Source organism: Lampetra fluviatilis, chromosome 38 (assembly GCF_964198595.1).
Source record: "Lampetra fluviatilis chromosome 38, kcLamFluv1.1, whole genome shotgun sequence".
In the NCBI taxonomy this organism is placed as follows: Eukaryota; Metazoa; Chordata; class Hyperoartia; order Petromyzontiformes; family Petromyzontidae; genus Lampetra; species Lampetra fluviatilis.
The window spans coordinates 4,792,697-4,813,841 of NC_136312.1; the positions used below are offsets into that span (position 1 = coordinate 4,792,697).

The 21,145-nt window shown below is 53.1% G+C and overlaps 1 protein-coding gene across 1 annotated transcript; it reads right to left on the bottom strand.

Annotated features, from left to right (window-relative positions):
* Positions 1-170: 170 nt before the first annotated feature.
* LOC144945585 (uncharacterized) lies at positions 171-20,729 on the bottom strand. Its single transcript, XM_078874072.1, has 6 exons — positions 20,685-20,729; positions 14,388-14,568; positions 11,147-11,345; positions 9,583-9,932; positions 9,000-9,179; positions 171-569 (listed from the first exon to the last, which is right to left on the bottom strand). The coding sequence occupies exons 2-6, from the start codon at positions 14,526-14,528 to the stop codon at positions 291-293; spliced, it is 1,149 nt and encodes a 382-aa protein (XP_078730198.1). The 5' UTR covers positions 14,529-14,568; positions 20,685-20,729; the 3' UTR covers positions 171-290.
* Between the last annotated feature and the right edge of the window lie 416 nt (positions 20,730-21,145).

Genomic DNA, 21,145 nt, shown 5'->3' on the forward strand with positions numbered 1-21,145 from the left:
ATATGTCCACTGCACATTTCGTCATTTGTTGTTTCCACTTTCCTCTGGTCTTGTGCCAACATGCTCAAGTAGTGGCCACATCTTTCTGGCACCGATCTCTTATGATGTCGTCGTCAAGCCGTTCTCTTTGAGGTCTTCCTCCTCTCTTTCCTGTTCCTTCCATTTTGCCCAAACAATACACTTTTAATTTGTCTACTGTTGTCCATCGTGCATAGCTACTTAAAATAAGATTAATGGGTAAATTGCACCTTAATAAAAAGACAAATAACCAAATTGGTACCGCCGGTTAGTTACATTGTACGTGTGCGTTGAACTTCTTTAGTACCGTACGTAGCCGACCGCGCTAATCTGAGGTGCGACCGCGCCGTCGGCGGCACTCGCGTCGCCCGGACGCACACTCCCCGCTCGGCAAAAAAGCCTCGCCGCACCTTGCGCCAGGCCATCTTGACTCGCGCCAGCCGGTAGAGGTGCCCTCCGGACGCGCCGTTGAAGCTCCCCACTGCCGTCTCGGCGGCCAGCCGCACCTGCGCGTCCGTCACGGGCAAGCGGCTCCCCAGCTCCTCCTGCGCCTGCGGTGCCGTCGGTGCCCCCATCCCGCCGCGGCCGAAGAAGAACAAGCAGCAGCAGCAGCAGAGCAGCAGCAGCGGTGACGGCGACGACGGCCGGGGATGATGGGGCGGCGGCGGCAGCATGGTGGCGAACGCCGAGCGTAGAGAGACGACGGGAGAGAGGAGTGGAAACGATGCGGCGAGCGGGATGTGGTGCCGCGCGGAGGTGACCGCCACCCCGCCCGCTTATTCCCCCCCCCCGACCACTCCGCCGTCCGGTGCCATGTGTTTGACCCCGGGTCGGCCGTTGGGGCTGATGTCCAAAAAGCAGGGGGGGGGGGGGAAGAGGGGAGATGTGGAGGCGCGATAGCAGGCGCGGGCTGCGGCGACTGTGCAGTAAACACGCGGCGCCACTCGGTAAACACGGGGAGGTGGGCGACGCACGGAGGCGGGTTGCGGCGATGGGCAGCCTGCACGGCGAGGGGACCCGCGGGGGTCTCTTGCCACAGGCCGCCACGTCGACCGATTGAGCGGCGATCCATCGGGGTGCTTCGAGTTTATTTCATTCGTTACACGGACCCGTTTTAGCCGGGTGCCCGGGTTATTTTACGCGGGAGATCGTTGGTGCCACTCGGCACATCAACCCTCCGCGTGGTACGGAGGGTTGATGTGCAACATTTGCGCGCTCTGGCGAGCTGGCCGGTGGATGTCTTCAGGAGTAGCCTCGTGGTGAATATGTACGTTGGACTTCCTTCGCACCGTTCGTAGCCAACCGTGCTATTCAGAGGTGCGGGGGGGGGGGACAAGAAACACAAAAAATCAGTTCATAAGAAATGAGTTTTCAATCTAGATTTAAAAGTGCCAAGCTCCAGTGGCTTCCTAATATCGGAAGAGCGTTCCAGACGGCCGCAGAAAGCGCGCGACGCAAGTGTCCGTCTTTGTTTGACGGCTAGCCGAAAGCCGCTACGAAGATGGCCGGAGTTTGCGCGACGGTTTATGCTCCTATTACGCAATTCAGGCCGGCGAATGAAGTAATTGGCGCTGGGAGGTTTCGACACGGTGCGAGGCGTCGACTCGCGGAGGGGAAACTTCATTAGACTCGCACGAGAGACCCACGGACTCGCATAGACGCCGCCACAGAGTCACGTGGGAGATTCGCAGACCCATGGACGTTTAAGCGGCGATGGTGATAATAATAATGCAATTTATAACGCGCGCAAAGTTGCGGACGTAACGGCCGCAACTCAGAGGCGCGGAGCCAAGCTCAGAGTTGCTCGAAAGCACGTGGTTGTAGAGGTGAGTTTTTAAGTGTCTCTTGAAGTAGACGATTGAGATGATGCTGCGAATGTGCAGAGGGATTGCGTTCGAGACTGTTGTTTGTGGGTTTATTTGTGCGAAAGTCGCGGCTCGATGTTCTCGGCTGCGGCGCCGCCCTTAAGCATCCGTCGGTGCTCCGGAGCAACTTGGCCCCCAACATCCACCGTGCGATGTTCCCGACGCAGGTCTCCGTACGGAATCGTCGCATTTGGCTCGGCAAATCGAAACCCCGGGGGTTACAAGCTGGTCGCGACACGAGAAGAGGATGGAAGAAGGGCAAATCGGAGAGAATTGGATACGGGGGGGGGGGGGGGGGAGGAATTGCCGAGAGATCTGGACGAAAGGCAAGGTGGCGGCGTTCATATGGGGCCTCATGGCAGCACAAGATTGCACACGAAACCCAACCATCTGGCAATTTTTTTGTAACCTCGAGGACGGAAAAAAAAAGCGATGGCCTTGACAGGCTTTTACGTTAACCCAGCAGCATTCGCTTTCCACACGCAACATCTGCAACGGCGTCGCCCCTCCTAGGACTCATCAGCAAGAGCCGGGCACGCTCCACAAATACTGCTGCTCTCTCTGCGAATCTACACGTTCTTTGTTTTGTAAAACAGTTGCCGAGCACAGTGTGTCCAACTACCACCACTGGCAACCAAACAGCGGCCCGTCAGTGTCGTAGTGGAAAAGAGTGTGGCGCGTTCCTTGAACAGAGTGGGGTTACCGTCGTCGTTGTTGTTGTAAGAGCTTGGAGAGGAAGAGACGGTGATGGTGGTGGTGATAATGGGAGTAGGGAATTCCAGAGCAGTGCAAGAGAAGAACCAGGAAGAGAAGCGAGGTGACCTGCAGTGTGGCGAGTGGGCGAGCGAGTGCGTTATAAGTGTGTGGGTGGAAGGATGGCTGAGTGGGTAAGTGTGGTGTTGTGATCCGCAGTGTGATGAATGGGTTGGCGAGTGAGTGGGTAGGGGTGGTGCTGTGAGCCGCAGTGTGGTGAATGGGTGGGTGAGTGTGGCACATTAGTAATGGACCACTATTTTAATTATTTCCTCGTGCAGCAAGGGAGTAAAGTGTGGTTTTGTGAAAGTCCTTATGTGCTGTGCTGTACATGAATGCACGTGTGTACACCAGCATGCAGTAACGGAGTTGGGCCTGTGGGTGGCTGGCAGGGTTATTTATTAACCAGACTAGTACACCAGTCACGTGGTTAATGGCGGCTCAGTTGAGGATTGCATTCTACAGGTAAAGGACCCAAAGGTTGTTTTTGATCGTTATAGAAATGTTCTAGACTTGTTCTAGACTTCAAGCTTGGCTTCCAATTGTTAGTTTGTGATGTATTCAATAGGAGGGATTTTAGCACTGTGACCTGTAAAAGATGACGTACTGTAGTTAATGCTTGTATTTCTCTAACCATAATACTATAACCTAATACTATAACCGTCATTATACATTACACTCGAGCACAGATGGACTCGTCTGTCTGAACAACGCTCGCCGCTTTCTGTGGTGCTAACGTTAAGAAAAAAACGCCACTTTTTTCGACAGAAGTGTAATGTATAATGACTTATTGTTCGTAGCTCAGCTTATTGGAGAGTATATTGAGTTTATTGATTATATTGATGTAGTTTATATTTTAGTTTATCAGTTTACTATATGGTAGTCATTATATAGTGTAGTGTATACCCAGTTACTTAATGTTAATAGCTCAGCTTATTGGAGAGTATATTGAGTACATTGATTATATTGATGTAGTTTATATTTTGTTTTTTCACATCGGTGTATTGTATGGTAGTAGGGTATTTGCAGTTCTTTAGAAACTCCTTCTTTGTTGCCCACACAATACACGAGCTTGATACACTGTGGTTTGGCTGCTGCAGCTCTTTACTATAAAAATTTCCCTCCCTTTATCACTGCTAATCCTACGTAATACACTAGCATAATATGACTTTGAGATCCCCCACCACCGACACATTCCACAAGTAGTGACTAATCCCATATCTGCATTTGCCATCAATATGCTAAATTATTCTGTTGATATGTAAACTCCTTTGTCAAGGCTCTCTCCTCCTCCGATCCAGCTTAAAAATACGCTGCCAAGCTTAGCAGTGTTCATTAGGACGCTGTCCTTCGTACAGCCCTGTTCTTCACCTGAGGACGGCTGCTTGCATTGTGGCTGAAACGTCGTGAGAATTTTATCTTATTATGTTTTATTATTATTTTATTATTTCCCTTCTACGTGACTTTACCGAAAGAACCAAGAATATTAACCGGACTTGTACACCAGTCACGTGGTTAATGGCGGCTCGTTTCTGGATTGCTGTGTGACACGTGCTGTTCCATTTTACAGATTTACCACAATAAATGTGTTTGCCCTCGATTTTGAGCACCTGCCCACGTCCTTCATTTCGAGTATGCAAACATGAGTGAGTGGGTAAATGTGTTGCTGTGACCTGCAGTGCGGTGAATGGGTGGGTGAGTTGGTGGGTAGATAGGCGCGAAAGTGGCTGAGTGGGTAAGTGTGGTGTTGTGACCTGCAGTGTGGTGAGTGGGTTGAAAGGCGAGTGGCTGAGTGGGTGATTTTGTTGTTGTGTGTCCTGTAGTGTTGTTTGTGGTGGTTGAACAGTGTGAGAGGAGACAGCATCCGGTCGACTCAAGTCCTCAACACGGGTGGAGGAAGCAATGAAGAGAAATTCACAGCAACCATGTGAGTAGCTACAGAAGCGTGACAAGGAGGCGACCGAACGCTGGTGAGCGAGCGAGCGAGCAAGCAGGAGCCGAAAGTGTGGATTTTTCCGAAATCCTTTATTCGTTTACGTCCAGCGCAGGCAAACGAACGTCAACTACAAATACATCACCAAAGTGCAACTCCCAAACCAGCGACACCTTACACTTTGCCACGGAGCACTCCGTTCCGTCTCCACAAACAAAATAAACACTGCGTTTTTAGGTCGACTGGGCCCGGCGCCGCCCCAAGCCAATCCCGTAAGTGCTTTCCGTGCGAGCGTTTGCCTAAGCGAGCAAAATCCGGGCTGATTTCAACCTTGCGCATCTCATCGGCAGACTCGGGGCTTGTTAAACAAACGCGAGACGTCCCAGGCAAGGGCACTCCGACGATGAATTAGGGGGTGCCGATCGACACGGAAAGAAACTGCCAAGCAACTGCCGTGCACAAACACACACACACACAACGGCACACACACACACACACAACGGCGCACACACACACAACGGCCGACCGGCCTCTACCTTTGCAAGCGTATAAACAGATATCTGGCCAAACATTACCAACGCTGAAAATAATTACCTGTTTATATATATATTTTTTTAAACTAAATTTTGATGAAGCACAGTAAGCAGCATCATCGCCCTCCCTCCCACCCACCAAACCCCCAACCCCGTGACAGTGAAAGCTTGCGCCGGAACCCCCTCCCTAAAAAACGAAACACAAAATAAGTCTGGAGACTCGATGAGGCTCTCCCCCCCCCCACTCCGGATAGACGAGCGTAATCGCCGCTAGACAAAGTGGGAAGAGGGGTCTAAATAAATCCAAATCGGCCAGGTGCGGGGGCAGAGGTGTGGGGGCAGGTGGAGGAAGCGTCCACGTAACCTGGAGCCGACCCGGCAACTCCCTTCGGCAAACGTCACGACGGTGACCCAACCGAGACGTTCAGATCGAGCGCGCGTTCCACAAGGTTCCCACCGACCCCGCCCCGTCACAGCGAGCGGTGGACGACGCCGCCGCCCGGCGCCACTGGACGGGGCGCCGGAAGAGGATGTCGCGGGAACTTCTTCCGAAGGGGCGGCTTCTTTTGGTCTCTCTTTATCCGCCCATGATGGGGCCACATTTTTTTTTACTTACACAGACCTTGCCAAAAGAAAAATGTCCCAAAAAAACCTTACGTTTTCAAGTCTTTCGAGCGGCTGGGCTGAGCCCCACGTAAAAAAAATGGATGGACGCAATTTAACGCGAGAAGGATTTTTCACGTAGTCTTTGGTGACCGGGCTGAAGACAGTCAACTCACCCACTGCACTTGAGAATTCCGGCTGAAACCCGGATTCAAACCCAGGATTGTCAGCGGTGCCGGCTCGGTGTTTCCCCCCGACGCCGCCAGCACCCGAACGTGGCTGTGATGGTTATTTCGCTCAAACTTTGGCACACAACAAATAACATAAACCATCCCTGGACACCCAATCAACAACGCAGCTGGACCCAGGTTAGCCGGCACAGGTGAAGGGTGGGTGCCCCCCCTCCCCCGTGCCCCCCCCTGCGTTCAAGGCACTTTGCATCCCACCTGGGGACTCTTTGGCGAGAGTGGGTGGGTGCCAGCGTAGCCTGGGGCACGTAGGTGCTGCCCTGGCTACCCCGGCTGCCCTGACGGTCACTTTGGCTCGTTGTCGTTGGTGCTTGGGGCCGTGTTTGTATCGTCCTGGGCTGTGTGCCCCGTGTTCCCCTGGCCTGACCTCGCTGCCGCTTCTACCGCAACGTAGTCCTGCGGCACGCAGCTGCGTTGAGATGCTATTCAAATTGAAAATCGCCGTCCCCGCTGCTGCTGGTGGAGGTAAGGCCTGCACGGTTGCGTAATGCTGGAGCCGTCACGACCACCGCCTCCGGGTTGGTTTTGCGTCGTCGCCGCCGTGGGTGTGGAGCCTCTAGGGTGCTGCTCAACGTGGACGGCACTGGGGGTGGGCGGCTTGCGACTCGGCGCCAGAGGAGCGGTGCAGGTAAGCGCGGTGGATTCTGTCCACAAATTCGTCGTCGTTCTGCAACACAGCGCGAGCACGCGTCATCTCTACCGCAGCGGTCTTCATTGCAGGACCCCCTGCGGGCCACTGGCGGCCCCTGGAGGCCTTTAGTGCGGCCCCCGACAAAACACAAATGTTCTAGATTTGAAGTTATGACTGTGAGGATCCATACTCTTGGTTCTTTCGGTAAAGTCACGTAGGTAAAGAAAAAAAAAAGAAAAACATAAATGGTGAAAACACCCCCACCCATCATCGTGCTTCTGTCAAACCACAATGGTTTAAAATGTGTGGCGGCCCTCACACTGGCGAGGTCTCATCGGCAAAAGTGGGCCCCCCCACCCCCCCCCACCCCCCCCCCCACCCCCCCTCTGAAAATTAGTGAAGAAGACCGCTCTACCGGCTCCAAACCTCTCACGGCCGGTCCCGTCCATTTCTTATGACCCGGTGGATCCCCTCCTTCTCTGGCCGTCCCGATGTTTCACGTGAGCAAATGTAGAGTTCATTTGCGAGACACACACAAAGGCATAGGCAAAGATCCCCCCCCCCCGTATAATTTTCACTGACTGTTGGGGCAAGTGCTGTAACAGAACACCTATGAAGGCCGGCACGGCACAACGGTTGGTGGGTGGCCAACACCACGCCCGGCCGCCTTTGTCTCCCTAGTAGCTATGTTTACACACTGCACCAGGTGCTCATTTGAGGCCGAGTCGACCTAGGGGAGGCCCAGGACCGGTTCAGATTATAGTCACTGGTGTTGACCATGAGCAGGAATCGAGGCCAGGTGGCCCGGTTCGTAGCGCAGCGCTAACCGCCGCTGCACTGTCGCTCCCCATCGAAGGCAGAGGTCGCAATTGGGTACCCGGCCAGGTACGGGTACGGGTATCCGTTTGCGACCCTGGTGCGGCCGGGTACGGGTAGGCCGTGAGTCACTGGTGAGTCACCGTTTGTCACTCATTTCCCAACGTCTTGTCTCTTCTCATCAATTCAAGTTCCTAGAATCAACCCACCCGCGCCTGCAACATGGCTTCATCCCAGAGGTCGCAATCGGGTACCCGATACCCGTACCCTACCCGATACCCGGCCGGGTACGGGTAGCCGGGTATCGGGTAGGGTACGGGTACCCGCTTGCGACCCTGGTGTGGCCGGGTACGGGTAAGGAATCAAAACCCGTTTGCGACCTCTGATCGAAGGCCAATGCACACGCACGCCTACGGTGTCTGCTGCCATCTGGTGGCAACATCTATAAAAAAAGAAAGATTGTGCGAGGACCCCAGGGTCATGCCCCCCCTCCCCGCCCCCGTTCATTCTATTTCGCAGATTTTACCCAGGGAAGCCTCGCCGAGTATCAAGATTCTTTCTTCAGGGAGGGTCCTGCCAAGGTTTCTGAGCGAGGGGAGCGATGTTGTCGCCGCCACGTGGAAATCCCAGCCGAGCGATTCGCGTTTTTTTGTTGTTGTTGCAGCATTGAGGCACGTTTCGCCAATACCCTGGCATTTGGTGAAGCGTGCCAATTTGTCTGCATTGTTTTTAGCTACGGTAGGAAAGCAGAGAAGCCAAAGGAAAACCCCACGCACAACAGGGGGAGGAGATACAAACGCCACACAGAGAGGTGCCCGAGTCGTGAATCTAATCCAGGCCCTTCTTGCTCCGGAGCCACGAGTGTTACCAATTTGCTTAAGGTTTCTTATATAACCAAAAATAAAATAAGGAGTTTGCCGATGAGATCCGGAGTTTGCTCGCTTAGGCAAACGCTCGCACGGATAGCACTTACGTGATTGGCCTGGGGAGGCGCTGTGCCCAGTCGACCTAAAAACGCAGTGTTTATTTTGTCTGTGGAGACGGAACGGAGTGCTCCAAGGCAAGGCGTAAGGTGTCGCTGGTTTGGGAGTTGCACTTTTGTGATGTATTTGTGGTCGGCGTTCTGTATACGGTGTTAAAAAATGCACGGCTGTGAAACGATCGAAGCTATGACCGCATCTACTTGGTTCTTTCGGTAAAGTCACGTAGAAGGGAAGTAATAAAATAATAAAAATAAAACATAATAAAATAATTCTCACGACGTTTCGGCCACAACGCAAGCAGCCGTCAGCCGTCCTCAGGACGGCTGACGGCTGCTTGCGTCGTGATAATTATTTTATTATGTTTCATTTTTATTATTTGATTACTTCCCTTCTACGTGACTTTACCGAAAGAACCAAGAAAATGAATCCCTGCAGTCACGAAAGCTTTAAATCGAAATCTATGACCGCATGTACGGGAAGTTCGGCTGCCAGATTGTGCGTGTAATGGCGAGAGAGTGGAGTGGTGGGGAGGAGAGGGGAGGGGAGGAGAGGGGAGCGGAGAGGAGAGGGGAGGGGGGAGAGGGGAGCGGAGTAGAATCGGAGGGGCACCGCGCACCTGCAGCAGGTAGAGCAGCGTGTCCTGCAGCTGGGATTGAGTCAGCACAGACGGCAGCGGCGGCGGGGTGGGCGGGATGACAGGTCGAGTGGGCGCGCGAGGGCCCAGCTCAAAATCCCACGGCGTGAGGAGGGTCGGCGGGGTCACCGGCCTCGGCTCGCAAGGCACGGCGGAGCGCAGCTGCGGCAAAGTACAGCGTCGGCAGCGAGAGCAACGTCATCATTACCACCACCATCGTTGATGTCGCCATCGTTATCATAGGTGCCAGTACCATCAGGAGCGTCGTCATCATCATCTGCACCATCGTTGCCGTCCACAGCAAAAGCATTACGGTCGTCAGCAGCGCCAGCAAAGGTTATCGTTAGCGTTAACGCATCATTGGCATTGACAAGAGCGTCAAAATCGGCCACAACGGAGCCGTGAACGTTATTGACGGCAGCCGTGGCAGCCGCACCGGGATCTTTGTCGACATCGCCAAAAAATCTGAATGGAGGCGGCCCGTCGAGTCGCAGTAGGCCGCTCATTGGGCCGGGGATGGCCGTCAGTCAACGAGGAGAGAGTCGCTCGCTGCCCATCGGTTTACCTCCTCCCGGCTCATGTCCCGGCTCATGTCCCCCGTGCCGCCACCCAGCGCCGACGGCCGTCGCGGCAGACGACAAAAACCCCCAATGGTCGACCACGAGGAGCAGGAAGAAGTAGAGAACTCGACGAAGGGCGGCGTCGGCAGCTCCACCGTCAGCTGATGCGGCATCAGCAGCAGCGGCGGCGTCTCGCGGTCACGGCTCGAGTCCAACGCCGATGCGCCGCTCGCCCTCCGTGGGTCGGCTGCCTGGAAAACGGTTGTCGGCGCCGCAGGAGGCTGGAGCCCGAGCTGGGCCTCACCGCGGCATGACGCCGAGGTGGCGGCTCTGGACAGCCCCGCCTCGTTTGGTTCTGCCGGGGGACGGCGCGGCGGCCACGGGGAAGAAATATATTTTTTTAATCAAACATAAAATTGGAAAAGTGGACGAACAATCACAGCGGAAACCCCAAGGTTGTACGGATACGGTGCAGTCACAGTGCAGACACACGATATACACAGTACAAACAGTATAAACATACACATTACAGGGCCGAGATCATCAACTCGCGACACTTGAGAAGCCGGTTTAAATCACAACTCGGCGTATGTCGAATCTACGCGTTGCTATGTAAGTCACCGAGGACTGGACTGACACCATCAACTTCGCCACACTTGAGAAACCGGATTCGAACCCAGGCTCTGGGTTCGAATCCGCCGCCTGCGCCCCCGCCTGCGCCCCCGCCTGCGCCCCCGCCTGCCCCCCCGCCTGCCCCCCCGCCTGCCCCCCCGCCTGCCCCCCCGCCTGCCCCCCCGCCTGCCCCCCCGCCTGCCCCCCCCTAGGAGCTCTCATCCTGACCCCCAATCGCCGAGGCCGGAGGAGGAGCAAGAAGAGGAGAGGGAGTCCGGCGAGCGCCGGGATCCTGCTGCGGACCGGCGCCAGCGTGCGGCCCGGCACCGGCAATCCACGCGGGGACGGGCCGGCCAGCGGGCGCGGGCTCCGGCTGCGGGCCAATCAGCGCCGCCAGGCTCAGCCACTCGGCGGCGCCACCGCCGCGCCGGACGTGTGGCGCGCTCATTTGTACGGCAAACTTTTTTTAAATGTTCTTGCTGTGGTTTTCACACATGATGATGATTGCTTGTTGCGAAATCGAAACGTCGTGAGAATTTAATGGTTTTATTTTTATTATTTTATTATTTCCCTTCTACGTGACTTTATCGAAAGAACCAAGAAGATGAATCCCTGCAGTCACGAAGGCTTTAATCAAAATCTTTACACCTGTTTTAATGGCAGAAAGGGTAAACCCTATTCTTATGAAGCTCTTTTTTTTTTTTTACAAATGTCCAGTCGGGGCGGGTAAGAACGTTACAACAAACAGTACAAAAACACGACAGCAGTGCAAAGTACAAGAGAATCAGACAGATGACCCAAACAATACACAACACAAACTAAACCATCCCCATCCTTACCAGACAAAGCCCACCTCAGACATTAACCAATTTTTTCAAAAGCGGCCTGGGCCACGAAACGAAAGCTCAACACCAAAAAGCGGCGCCATCATTTGACGAGCAGGGAGACAACTTTGACCTTGAGCTTTGGAGCGCGTCGACTGCCGCGGAGAGGCGATCGGCCTGGCGCCGGACGCGAGGTGCTCGCCGCCGGGCCGGTCGTCGCAATCGGGGTGGGAGGGCCATGACAGCTTGATGGCCACGGGCCTCGCCAAGTCCGGCTTGTTGTGCGTGGCCAAAGAGCTCACCATCGGCTTGGGCTCGGAGACGTGGAACCCCTGGGAAACGGTCGGTGGGGGGGGGTAGACAGGGGATTCCGAACCAGTAACACAAAGATCCCCCGTATAGCCTCAACAGACTGTTGGGGCAAGTGCTGTTAGCGAGCACCTGTGAAGGCCGGCACGGCGTACGACGGGGTGGGTGGCCAACACCACGCCCGGCCGCCTTTGTCTCCCCAGTGGCGATGTTTCCGCACCGTACCGGGTACTCATTTGGAGGCCGAGTAGACCTAGGGGAGACCCAGGACCGGTTCAGATAATCGTCACTGGTGTCGTCCGTCAGCGGGAATCGGACTCGCGTTGCCAGGTTCGTAGTGCAGCGTAGCGCTCACCGCTATTACACTACCGCTCCCCCCCGGGTATGGGGACACGCGGGAGACAGAGGGACAACCGCCAGTGTTACCACGTTCAAGATGTTTTTACACGCTTTTATATAAATCACTCTGTCTATTGTTGTTGTTGTCGTATCCTCAAATCTTGTAACTCAATTTTAACCCACTTTCCAATGTGGTATCGACTGCAAACTTTCTATCAAAAAATATATATTTTTAAACATTCTTTTTTATATGTAATGTTTCGGCTTGGGTCGAATTGTCCACGCTCAACTCACGTTGGCTGTAAATCACTACGGCCCCTTACGTTATGGCAAGCTTTGCGGCCACTTCCTGGAGTCGTGGAGTTCTGCCATTACGAGTATGGTACATTTCATTAAAGCGTGTTTAAAAAAAAGTATTTTTAAATATTACTTATTTGTTGTTTTAATTTGCATTCTTCCACGATGTCACCTCGATCGTTAGCTATCCGCCGGTTGTCTCACGGGACGAAGGTGCAGCGCAATCCTTCGTGTTGGGCAGAGAATGGCTCGTGGAAGCAGAGGTCACTCGGAGCTGCCTCTTGAGATGTCTGCGAATGACCCCTGGCCCACACGGTGGGTGGGGGGGGTGTCAAGCACTTGCCCGCCCACACTGTTACGGAAAGTGCCGTTCGTCACATCACAGTCAAACCGATCATATTTCTAATTCTCAGAGACGGAAGTTTGCGATATTAAGTGCCGTGACCCCAATGGGTTCCCGCTTTCACCCCCCCCCTTAAAGTTCTCCTCTTCTCCTTAGCCCACCCTGCTACTGCTACTCCAGAGGTCGCAACCGGGTACCCGATACCCGTACCCTACCCGATACCCGGCTACCCGTACCCGGCTGGGTACGGGTACCCGTTTGCGACCCTGGTGCGGCCGGGTACGGGTAGGTCGTGAGTCACTGGTGAGTAACCGTTTGTCACTCATTTCGGGTAGAGTACGGGTACGGGTAGGGAACGGGAACCCGTACCCGGCTGGGTACGGGTACCCGTTTGCGACTCTGGTGCGGCCGGGTACGGGTACGGGTAAGGAATCAAAACCCGTTTGCGACCTCTGTGCTACTCCCTACCCCCAACCCGCCAGCTACGACCAGGCCTACCTCAACACCTATTCATCATCCCAACCCCATCACTATCCCTAGCCCTACAACTACCCCAACCCCCATCACTGTCCCTGCTACTCCCTGCCCCCGTCCACTAGCTACGACAAGGCCTACCCCCAACACCCTATCACTACCCCTATCACAACCCCTCCCACTACCCCTACCTACACCACCTCCACCTCTTCTCGCAACGGTCACCGTAACTACACCGCCGCTCTATTTCATCCACCATCACCTTATGCACAAAATTGTATAATTGTGTTGAAAAAGCGCCTCGTATTAAGGGCGCTACTATTTAAATCTACACAAGATAGGGAGACCGGGCACCTTTGTGCGACCCGACCGGAGGCGACCGATTGCCTTAAACAGGGCGGGGAACTGACGGGCGCCTGGCAGTCGGCAGGAGCACAGCAATCTAATTGGGGCACGGTGGGAATATCCGTGACCGAGTATGGAATTGGAATCCCACCAACTCGATAAGAGCTCCCGCGCGAAGCTGTTCTTGCCTCGACAATCACAGCCGCCTTCACTCCTTCAGCAAGCCACTCTCCCTCCCGACAAGGAGAGGTAGAGGGGGAAAGTGAATTATAAACTCCCGTCGCGGGGAACTTTCAAGGGAGGTACGCTCGATGACACCAAAGCCAGCTTGTCAATGAGAAGAGCGAGTGGCTCAGAGGTCAGAGGTCAGAGTGCTGAGTTCGAATCCAGGTGTCCGCTGCCCTCAATTAAACCGGGTTCACGAGTGAAGAGAGTTCATGGTCTGAGCCAAGTGAATGACTTGCATAGACACCCACAGATTTACATGAAGAACCACAGGCTCACATAGAGACTCGTAGACTCGCATCATAATGACAAGAGTTGTGATGAAGCCGGGTTTCTCAAGTGCAGCGAGTTTTGATTGCGATGATGGTGGTGATAATTTTATGGATAAGATTACAATTGTGATGTGGTAAAAGTGGTATTTATTTATGGGGAGCGGTTTGCTTTGTGGTTAGTGCGCTGCGCTACGAACCCAGCGACCAACAACAGTGCCGAATATTTTAACTGCTCGGCTCAGCCTCAAATGGGGTACCTGGTAGTGTAAACATCAGCACGGAGGAGACAAAAGGTGGTCGGGGGTGGTGCTGACCACCCACCCCCTCGTGTACCGTGCCAGCCTTCATTAGGCGCTCGCTAACAGCGCTTACCCCAGAAGTCTGTTAAGGCCACATGGGGCGACCTCTGTGCCTTTGCAGTGTGAAACACCAGACAGCAATGATGGCAATCGCTAGCCACAGCCAAACGATAGCGCATTCGTCACTTCGTTTGCGCTTCGAACCCGGTGGGCGCCCTGGTTAATACTGCGGTTGCGTTGACCAACACGCAATGGTGCCGTCTTGCTTCCCAGCGGGCGTTTTAAGATCTTGCGACGTCGTTGGCAGACAAATGTTGTGGCCTGCAGCGGTTTCAGCACACTGCGTGACAGACGAGTTTGATTGCCGCTCACGGCAAATGCCAGCTTCGAAAATGATGATGATGAAAATGACAACCGTGAAGACAACAGCAGTGACTGGTGCCCCCAACGAGCACGGCTACCCTCGCTCACCTGGCCATACTCGGGCCGAGCGGCGGTGGCGACGATCTGTACGGTGCCCGTGGCCCCGTACTCCGAAGGGGCCCTCAGCGACACGGTGGCATCGGCGAGGACCCACGGCGGGGCCCGCGGGAAGCGCACGGAGAAGCTCATGCACGGAGCGCGTCGCGCCTCCTCCTCCGCCGGTGCCGGCCTGGGCGTCCAAACGGACGGGAGACGCCACCGTCAGACGATTTCAAGCGAGAGCAGAGGCTTGTGGGTACGCGGGGAGACCCGTGTGACCCCGAGCACGTGCGCATCACCCCAACACGACCTCGGCCATGCACGTTCGTTGAACTTATTTCGAAATTGTACGTAGCCAAACCGTGGCTAACCAAGGGGCCCGTGTTGGTAGTACAGTAATGTACAAGCACCAACCAATGCCCGTAAACCTACACAGAGATCCGTAGACTCTCACTGAGATTCATCAACTTACACCGAGGGTGGGGGGGGGGTGTATCCATTGAGTGTGTACTGGGGCCCATGGGGCAGAGGGGCCCCAAGTGCCAGGCTATGAAGAGGGGGAGGGCCCCCCCCCGGGGAGGGCCCCCCCCATTTCATTAGTTGCACCAGAGCTCATGCCAACCGTTTGCGAGCACCCAATAAATGCCAACCCGAAGCCACGCTCCCGCTCCGCCGTCGCCCACAGCGAGACTTCACGCACCTCTGAACGCCGCCCTGCACCCCGTGCGAATCCTCAACTAAAAACGGGCCCAATACTTCCACGCTATCTCGAGCAGACGGGCGCCACGTGCCCATCAAGCGCGCGCCAACGCCACATTTCCTGTCGGTCGTTTGCCGCCCTGGTCTGGAACACGTCTCCGGCCACCGCCGTGTCCGTCCCGCGGGCGTGAGTGACGGGCCCTCCTTGCCCCCCCCCACACCCCCCCCACACCCCCCCACACCCCCCCACCACCCCCCCACCACCGGCCCACCGCCCTCAAGCAGCAGCTACGGCGCCAATCGGCGAGCCTCCCTCGACACGACGGCAGCCCGCGCTCCGGTCTCCTGTCGGTAAAGCGGCTCGATCGAAGCGCACGTGCGGTTCGAGAGGTGGAGCGGCGAAGTGGTCTCCATGTCCGTCGGCGCATTCGGATGACGCTTCTGGACAAGAAGAGAGTGGAAGAGTAGGCCAAAGCAACACTCTCGAGAGTGTGGAGACCCTTCCCGCCGGGCAGTGGCGCGAGTGAGCAATTGCAGGGCTGCGCGTTTACCTCTTAACTGGACAAGAGCAACGACCGAGGAAAGGAAAGAATTGACAGTTGAAGGCTGACGACAGCAACAGCGACGACAACACACAGCACCGACCAAGAGCACACGCAAGGCAGACACCGCACGCACGAGCGCGGCTTCGCGTTGCACCGCGGGGAGTGCGTTCCCCTAGCTGGCCATGGCCAACAAGCTCCTGGGCTTCGTGCAGCGAATGAGGGGGAAGAAGGTGGCGTCGGCGGCGAAGGAGGATGACTCGGACGCCGCCTTCCACGGGAAGGTGGTCAGCATTGGGCTCCTAAAAGGCAAGTACCTGCAGAGCTCCCCACGTGAGTTACCCATGCGCAGCACACGCAGTGCAGAGACGGCCGGTTAACGAGAGTTCGAGTTACGTGTGCGCCGTGCCCAGATTCTGGGAGGATTCGGGAGTTACCCATGCGCAGCACACGCAGTGCAGAGACGGCTGGTTAACGAGAGTTCAAGTTACGTGTGCGCCGTTCCCAGATTTTGGGGAGGATTCGGGAGGTGCGGGAAACCGGTCGATAAAACTAAGACTAAAAAAAATTAACCCGTAAAAACAAAGTTTTTCACTATAAATCCTTTATATGCGTGGCGGCTAGAGTCCTCTCGTCCTCTGGCTTGAGATGGCTGCCACCTATGGGTCAGATGATTGTCTGCCAGCATTAAGCAATTGGTAATTAAATATTTTAATTTTTTTCCATAAACAGTGTAAAATTTTTGAAAAAAATTTTCACGAAAATTAATTGTCACGCACAACGAGTGTGTGGAAAATGTCAGCTCGATTGGATCACAGGAAGTGTGTTAAAAAACGACCGAAAGATTTGCACGGTCGTAAGCAAGCAAGCAAGCACGCAAGCACGCAAGCACGCAAGCGAACTTAATATAAAGGATTTAAAAAGGTAGCAGAAACTGGCTCCAGCATCGGGCCCTGTTTGGGGAAGTTTGACAAACTCGGTTACTGAGTACTCTTAAGTTTTTCGGTAAAGTCAAGTAGGTAAAAAATAATTAATAATAAATAATAGAAATAATAATAGAAATAAAATAATAAATCACGACGTTTCGGAGGCAACACAAGTCTCCGTCATCAGGTGGGACCGTCACAGCTAGATTTACCGTCTCAAGTGAGGCAAAATTCCAAGAGTCAAGCTCTTAAATACAAGTGTTGCCTCCGAAACGTCAAGCTCTTAAATACAAGTTTAAATACAAGTTTAAGAGCCTGACTCTTGGAATTTTGCCTCACTTGATACAGTAATTTTAGCTGTGACGGTCCCACCTGATGACGGAGACTTGTGTTGCCTCCGAAACGTCGTGATTTTTAATTTTATTTCTATTATTATTTATATTATTATTTTTTCCTACGTGACTTTACCCAAAAACCTAAGAGTATGAATCCTTGCAGTCACGAAAACTTCAAATCTAGAATCGGTTACTGAGTGTTCATGGGAGTAGCCGGAAAAAAACCCACGGGTGAGAGGGGTGGGGGGGGGCAACGCTCAATCTCCGCGCAGATGGAAATGGGCGGAGATTAATCCACTTGATGTACCGTCATCTCCTGGCGAGCAAGGGTATGTCAACTCAACCACTCGCAGGAAGGGAGCACCGCTAAATATTTGTGCAATACACACCAAGCCTCGCTGCCCCTTCCACAGTGCTGGATTACGGGCACGGGGCATCAAAAACGTCCCAACGTAGGACCACAGAGCTTGGGCAACTGTTGGTGCCGGTTCCAGCTGCCTTCCCGCTCGCTAGTGGTTTCCGGCGCCTCCGTGTGCGAAAATCTGCGCGCGTTACAAATTATGCAATTTGCGAGACACCACCACATACGAATAAGACATTGCAACGGCCTCGGGCGACACCAGGCACGAATTATAAAATAATAATTTTGTGTCGTAATCCCTCCTCCACCCGACACAACGAATTAACGAAGTTGTCACGTGAATATCACACGTGCTGCCGAATCGGTAATTACATTGGCCGCGCTTGTTCAATCACGTGACAACTTAATTAAGTGGCTGTGTCGAGTGGAGGAGGGATTTACGGCACACACATTTTACCTACGCGCTCCGACTCGAAAATAATAAAATGTGATAATCAGAACATTGTGCCGCAAAAGCGTACACAATCACATCCACAATACAAAGTACAGATACACAGCACACACACACAGTACAGTTAACACAGTACACGCAGTACAGATACACAAAGACAAAGATCCAAATATAGCCTTAACAGACTGTTGGGGCAAGTGCTGTTAGCGAGCACCTATGAAGGTCGGCACGGCATACGAGGGGGTGGGTGGCCAACACCACGCCCGACCACCTTTGTCTCCCTAGTGGCGATGTTTACACATCACACCAGGTACTCATTTGAGGCTGAGTCGACCTAGGGGAGGCCCAGGACCGGTTCAAATAATCGTCACCGGTGTTGGCCGTGAGCGGGAATCGAACTCGGGTTCGTAGCGCAGCGCGCTAACCGCTACACTACGTGGTACATAGCACATATAGACAAGTACACATAGTGCGTGCATACACACAGTATATACACACAAAGTACCTCCGATTAGCACGGTTGGCTACATCTGGTGCAAAAGAAGTTCAACATACCATACATACATACACGCAGTACACACGGCTATAGTATTCGCTTGTGAATGTTGTTACCTAGATTCTCCATAACGACGCGAACGATAATGATTGTAAATGTTGTGGCTTGGCACGTTCTGTTTACGTGACAACCCTTACCGATTGGCTGTGTCGGGTGGTGGCGGGTTTAACGACACATTTATACACTTACGCGATCTAACCCAAAAAAAAAAACCTGTATTATGGATGATATTGGCCGTGCTGCGTATTATAAATTGGATTGCGTTGCGCAAGCAGCTCACGTCTTAGGGAGAAGGTCCTTACTAATAACACCCTGACAGCTACTCTTTGGTTTTTTGGGTGAAGTCACGTAGGTTAAAAAAGAAAACAAATAAATTAAATACAACAATTTTGCCGTGACGATTTCACCTGAAGACGGAAGCTTGTGTTGCCTCCGAAACATCGTGATTTAATTTATTTGTTTTCTTTTTTAACCTACGTGACTTTACCTAAAAAACCAAAAAGTATGAATCCTTGCAGTCACAAAAGCTTCAAATCTAGAACCCTGACAGCTCACCGACACTGCTGGTGAGCCGCCGTGTGTCGAGGCCGGTTTCGTATTTTGCTTCCATTGAACCATTGCTGATGAAATGATGCACTCACAAAAGGACCTTATTGTTGACGGGAAGTGGGGGGTGGGGGACTTTATATTGTATGTGTAGGAACAGATATATGATGATGATGAGTATAATCATTATGATTACATTTTATAGAGGATCATTCATACCATTGCATCTCAACTATGCCGTACAGTAATTACAAGGTTACATCAAATAGGGAGTTTAAACACGTAGGCTCACGCGACCAACATACACCCTACATGGGGTTAGATCGTGTAAATTTGTGTCGTTAATAAATCACGACGTTTCAGAGGCAACACAAGTCTCCGTCATCAGGTGGGACCGTCACAGCTAAAAGTATTGCATCACCTGATGACGGAGACTTGTGTTGCCTCCGAAACGTCGTGATTTATTATTTTATTTTATTTCCATTATTACTGTTATTAACTTTTAATTTTATTTTTTACCTACGTGACTTTACCGGAAAAACCTAAGAGTATGAATTATTGCAGTCACGAAAGCTTAAAATCTAGAACTAATACGTTGAAACTCTTCCGATTTGAGAGGAGGACTTCATCCGGCAGAAGTGGGGGATGCTTACCAAGGGGAAGACGACACACACCGTTGTTGTCATTCACACCCCATTGAGAACAAGGGGGCGGTCGCTCTTTCCTTGAAGAGAGTTGGAAGTCTATTGGGTCAGATCAGTGCCGGATTATCCCAGTAGCACAAATAGCTACTACATGTGCAGTAGCTACGGGCCCCGCACTTTCAAGGGCCCCGCGCTAAATGCTCTCAAGCTATCAATTCCGGTTCAGTGATTCTGCACTTGCTCTATTACTATAGTACTATACCGCCTTCAACTTTTATGAACGACCGGGTGTATAAGGTTAGCGATTTGTCGTATCATCTAGCTGGAAAGCAAATGAAAAATTACAATTACTTTACTATGCAAGTGAAAAATGTGTGTTTTAATATTTAAGTGTTTTTATTTTAGGGCCCCTTTGTAACATATTCTACAGGCCACGGAACCGGAATTGACAGCTTGAAAGCATTTAGCGCGGGGCCCTTGAAAGTGTCGGGGCCCGTAGCTACATACGTAGCTACTTATGCTACTGGGATAATCCGGCACTGGAGACAAGGCAGTAAAAGCAAGCAGGCGGCTCCTGAATAATTGTCACAGACGGAGCTGTGAGCTGCGGTGTTGCCGGGGTGCAATTCGATTGCCAGAATTGCCCACGCGATGATCATTAAGGGCCACCTCGTCGTTTGTGATAGCCAGGTCATGTCTGAAAAAAACTAAATGAAGATCTGCGCAGCTTAGAGGGGGGGAGGGGTGCTTATCTGGTGGAAATTAAACAATCAGATTAAGTAACTACAGGCCCGGCTGTAATGAAGCCTTGCACGGGAGACAAGGCGGAGGAAGAAACGGGAGGTCGGGCAGACGAGGGGACACGGGACACGCACGGTGCACTGCGAGAGCGAGAGAGCGAGACACCGGAAGAGACACGGAAGGGAAGACAGAGGGAGACACACTGCAAGGTAGAGAGAGAGTGACACAAGGAGACGAGGCACAGGAAGACGGGGGTTTTAGAGGCGTTACACAAGACAGGACAGGTGGGTGGGCACGTGAAGACACGGCAGGCATAGCTGTAAGACGAGGCAGGGGGATAAACGGGGAGACACTGCGGGGAGAACTTAAAAGGCCAGGCAGAAGGATACGGGGAGACACGGACACATAGCAGGAAGAACTGAAGGACAAGGCAGGGGGTAGACAGGTAATGGCGAGACGCGAGAGACGAGGCAGAGAGAGACGCGGGGTTCGAGGCGAGTCTCACCGGGGCAGCTGGAGGTGTCTCTGCTGTTCGTGTGGCCGCCACGAAGCGAACTGTCGAGTCCACGTGGACTCGAGCCACGCCCCCCGGCACCCCGGAGCCCCGCCTCTTAACCCCCACCCCACAGACAAACCACTCCCCCTTCCCCCAAACCACTCCCCCTTCCCCCAAACCACTCCCCCTTCCCCCAAACCACTCCCTCTTCATAGTCTTAGGTTTTTTCGGTAAAGTCACGTAGGTAAATAATTTAAATTTAAATTAATAAAAGTAAAATAAAATAAAAATAAAAATCACGACGTTTCGGAGGCAACACAAGCTTCCGTCTTCAGGTGGAACCGTTACAGCACGCTTGCTGTATCAAGTAATTTTACTTTACTTTTATTAATTTTAATTTTTTACCTACGTGACTTTACGGAAAAAACCTAAGAATACCAAACCACACCCCCTGTCCCTGAACCCCGCCC